Source organism: Crassostrea angulata, chromosome 9 (genome assembly GCF_025612915.1).
Source record: "Crassostrea angulata isolate pt1a10 chromosome 9, ASM2561291v2, whole genome shotgun sequence".
NCBI lineage: Eukaryota > Metazoa > Mollusca > Bivalvia > Ostreida > Ostreidae > Magallana > Magallana angulata.
Window position 1 is genome coordinate 100,331 of NC_069119.1, and position 4,242 is coordinate 104,572.

Genomic DNA, 4,242 nt, shown 5'->3' on the forward strand with positions numbered 1-4,242 from the left:
AGGTCAGTCAAATTAATTTGTTAAAACTTTACTTAAGATAGTTAATGGCTAAATATTTTATTTTTAAAAGTTTAATGCGGATCTGGCTGTCTGTCAATTTGTTGACTTTCCAGCCTCTTTGAATTCTTATTCTGAGGTGTGGACATGACATGTTCTATGTGACCCAGTATAAAGACACCTAAAGTTAACGGATGAACACGTTCGGATATAGAGATAGACCGTTTTGTCATTAATTTAAATGATGATCAAAATCGTAGACGACGTGCCAATCACACTGGTCTTATCTGCTATCTCACACTAGGTTTCTGACACGAACGATTTAAACGCATCGTGCCATATGTATCACCCTTTAACATGGAGCAATTGAAAATCTTCGTGAAGGCTCTTTTAATTACAAATCTGAACCAAAACTGTTTAATCATTAATCAAAACGTACTTTAGACGTCTTCAATCAAGCCATAAAAATCTTGAAATGTTTCCCAATATTCTTGATAAAACATTTTTGAATACATACATGCATTATCTCAAAACCAGGAGTTCCTGGGTGATGCATTTTACGATCTACTTTTATTTTCATTTTAGGTTGGTCATCATTATACAAACTTCTAAACTACAGATTATCTAAAGGTTCTAAATCTTAGAGCTGGGGGGGGGGGGGGGCAGACTTTCCTTAATTAATTCTGAAATAATTTATATTATATATTTAGAATTTTGTATTTTGACTGTCGAGATTCAGAATATAGTTTTAAAACAATACAAATCTTAACAAAAGGTGTGTATTTTCAGAAATGTGCACGTGGGGGCATTATCCTGTGATAATATTCAAATAAGTTTTAAAATATCTTCCTGGGTGCCAAAAAAAAAACACCTTACAATTTAGTTACTTTACAATTAATTCGACAAACACTTTCCGATTTAACATTTGAGATAGTTTGATATATCAAATTGTGTTTACTTTTTTCAATAGAAATAACGCAACACATTAAGAACTTTGGCATAGGACTGTAATACCAGTAAAGAGAAAGCAATATCAATTCCATAATATTTCTGTTCTTATATAATAGATATATAGAATGTAATTCATTTCACTTTAATTTGAAAAAATAATTATCAATGTCACGAACAATTCAGAAATTACTGCTTCACGATTTTTTTTTACTTTTTCAAACAAGACATGTACGTAATTTTGATTTAGCATAGATTGTAACAAAAAGTCCACATTTATTTGTCGTTATTAATCAAATTATAGAAGACTGGGTGCATGCATGTGTCGTGGAAAATCTAGATTTCGTGGTGGCTCAATTATCGTGGATTTTGTAGGTACCTACCATCCACGAATTAATAAATTAGGGATTTAAAGTCATATTTCCTTTTTTAGGTATAAGAGAATACACGAAATTACATCTCCTCGAGCCTATAGATGTTAAGCCATCCTCGAAAATTTGCCTCCACGAAATTTAATGATTCCACAGTATACCAGAATAAGCATCGAAACAAACCCAGAGTTAATGTACATATCTGTAGGCCACTAATATCAATATCCGTCCTATTACATTTGAGCCACAAGAGGGATAAGAAACACGACAGCTATGGCGATGCTCCCGCCAAGAACAGCCACGAATGAAAAGGCGTCTAAAGTGCTCGCCACTAGCTTCCAGTCCACCTCGTATTTATTGTCGGGTACATCACTGGTCCAGCTTGTGTTATCTTCTATCGGAGACTGGTGTAATCTCGCCGATCCTTTCCCCATGTTTTCCATTTCTAAACCATCGGAATCTAGCAACGGCGTTTCGTCTTCATCGTCGTCATCATCATCTTCAACAGTGCAAACCAAACAGTTAAGACAGGCAACGATAAGGGTAACGGGTGTTGGGATAGGGTCGTCTTCGTCTTTTAGGTAAACTCGAAGGGTGAAAATGGTGATGATTGTAGCAACTGAACTCATGACGATCATGGATACTAGGTAGTAACTCAGAATGGCCATTGGTTCGGATGTTCGCGGCATTCCATCAGCAATTAGAGTCAAATACACGGCGAACGTAAGGAATGAAGACACGGAGTACCCCACTCTCTCCCCGCTCTCCAAAGGTAAAATAAACACCAACGCGTTCAAAATACCCATTATAACAATCGGTAGGAAAAAGTTTATTAAATAATACATAGGCTGCCTCTCCAAAGAAATCTCGAATTTGACGAACGAGCCGTTGTCAAGTGTTTCTTCAATAAGCCTCGTTTTGGTGATTTTCCACTCATCTGATGGTGAGAAGTCTCTTAGATCAATGGCGTCTGCTGTCGGTTTGAACTTTACCTCATCCTTCGTAAAACCCCAATTTGTAAAAGTAATATTACAGGACTGTTTATCGAAAGGAAAATATGCTACATCAACCACACATCCCGTGGTCGTAACAACACCAGGTCTCCATACCATCCTCGCATATCCGTAATAAGGATCAGTCTCTTTTATGGTCCTGTATAGTCGGACATAATTTGACTTGTCACCAACGGGCACGATGGATAATGCTGAATTAAATAAAGAGACCGGAGGTTTCCATAAAAACTGATTTGGAATAGTGGTTTCTGTAAAACGTCCATGTTTGTCTGCATCATAATCATCGTCCGCAAGCTCATCATACCACGAAATGGTCAAGATCCCAACGACTTCCAACGTTCCGGCAATTTCATCGAAGTCAGTTATTGCTATCAAAGTAAAACCGAGATCAACTTCTATAGTTTCATTGAAATTATTTCTCGGAAAAATCAAACTATTGTACGTCGAGGTTGGGTCGGTGAAAGTAGTTTCTAGAAAGGATATAATCTCCGGGGCGGACGAATAAACACGCTTTGGGACAGGGGTTGTGGTAGGCACGGTGGTTGCTTCAGTGGTGGTTTCCACCTCCGTTGTGGTTTCCACCTCCGTGGTGGTTTCCACCTCCGTGGTGATCACTGTTATTGTGGTTGGACTTGTCAAATCATAACACTTCTTCCTTTGCCCTATATTACTATGCCAACATCCAGTCGTAGCTGCCATACTAGCGGTCGTGATAGGAGCAGCTGTTGTAGGAGCAGCTGTTGTAGGAGCAGCCGTTGCAGGAGCGGCGGTTGTAGGAGCAGCCGTTGCAGGAGCGGCGGTTGTAGGAGCAGCCGTTGCAGGAGCGGCGGTTGTAGGCGCTGCTGTGGTAGGTAAAGGGGTTGTTGTCTGTGGCTCTGTGGTGATTTCTGTAGGAGCAGATGTCGTGCTACAATCTTTTTTGTCAGATTTGCCTTTACATCCACTGGTACTCGGGGAATCAGCAGGAGCAGCAGCGGACGTGGGTGAAAAAATCTGACACAAAAGAAAGATACAGAAAAGTCGCCTCATTTTTCCTTCAGCAAGATAAAGAAGTGTTCAATTCATAGCTCAACAAAACTATGAATCTTTTAATAGTAGTATGAGCTTTAAATTGAGTCGGGGTTTCAAAATTCCAGATCAACGAACACTGGATGTGAACACTTTAAATATGAACAATGAATTTTTGATTAAGTTATATTTATCTTTCAGGATCTGACGAGAAGATAAGGTTAGCTTCAAAAATGCTTTTAAACCCCTTTAAACAAAGCCTGACGCATGTATTACCATATAGGGTCTTTATTCGCTCTATCAATAGCGTCTAGAATCATTATATATACCAATATATATAACGCAAGTATTGTGTACATGTACCAAGAAATCTCGAGCTGACAGTTTTGAAGGGTAATACTTTCTTTCTTTAAAAAAAACCTCACTTTTGAAAAAAAAAAATAATTAGTAAACTAATGTAGCACAGACTAGAACACACTGTCATGGATCAGAGCTACAGTGGTACATGTAAGGGCATATGTATAGGAAAATGACAATAACAAAATGGTCAATAAGAAATTTGCAGACAAATCAATTTTTGCATCTTTAATCTTTTTACTCAAGTTATCTTCAATTAATTTCAAACAATGAAAATGCCAATTTTTGCCGATTTTTATACAATTCCAATTTATATATATATATATATATATATATATATATATATATATATATATATATATATATATATATATATATATATATATATATATATATATATATATATATATATATATATTCTTCTATGACTTTTTGTAAGTCGATTTTTAATAAGAGGTCCACATGTGGTCACCTAAGTACCATAGCCCAAAGATAGAGCTGTCAGTGAATCTTATTTTGCATTTTAAGCTTCATTTTGTAGTCTAATC

General features: G+C 36.8%; 1 protein-coding gene across 1 annotated transcript; it reads right to left on the bottom strand.

Annotated features, from left to right (window-relative positions):
* Positions 1-986: 986 nt before the first annotated feature.
* Positions 987-3,489, bottom strand: LOC128164229 (neuronal acetylcholine receptor subunit alpha-9-like). Its single transcript, XM_052827994.1, has one exon. The coding sequence runs from the start codon at positions 3,356-3,358 to the stop codon at positions 1,550-1,552; it is 1,809 nt and encodes a 602-aa protein (XP_052683954.1). The 5' UTR covers positions 3,359-3,489; the 3' UTR covers positions 987-1,549.
* Between the last annotated feature and the right edge of the window lie 753 nt (positions 3,490-4,242).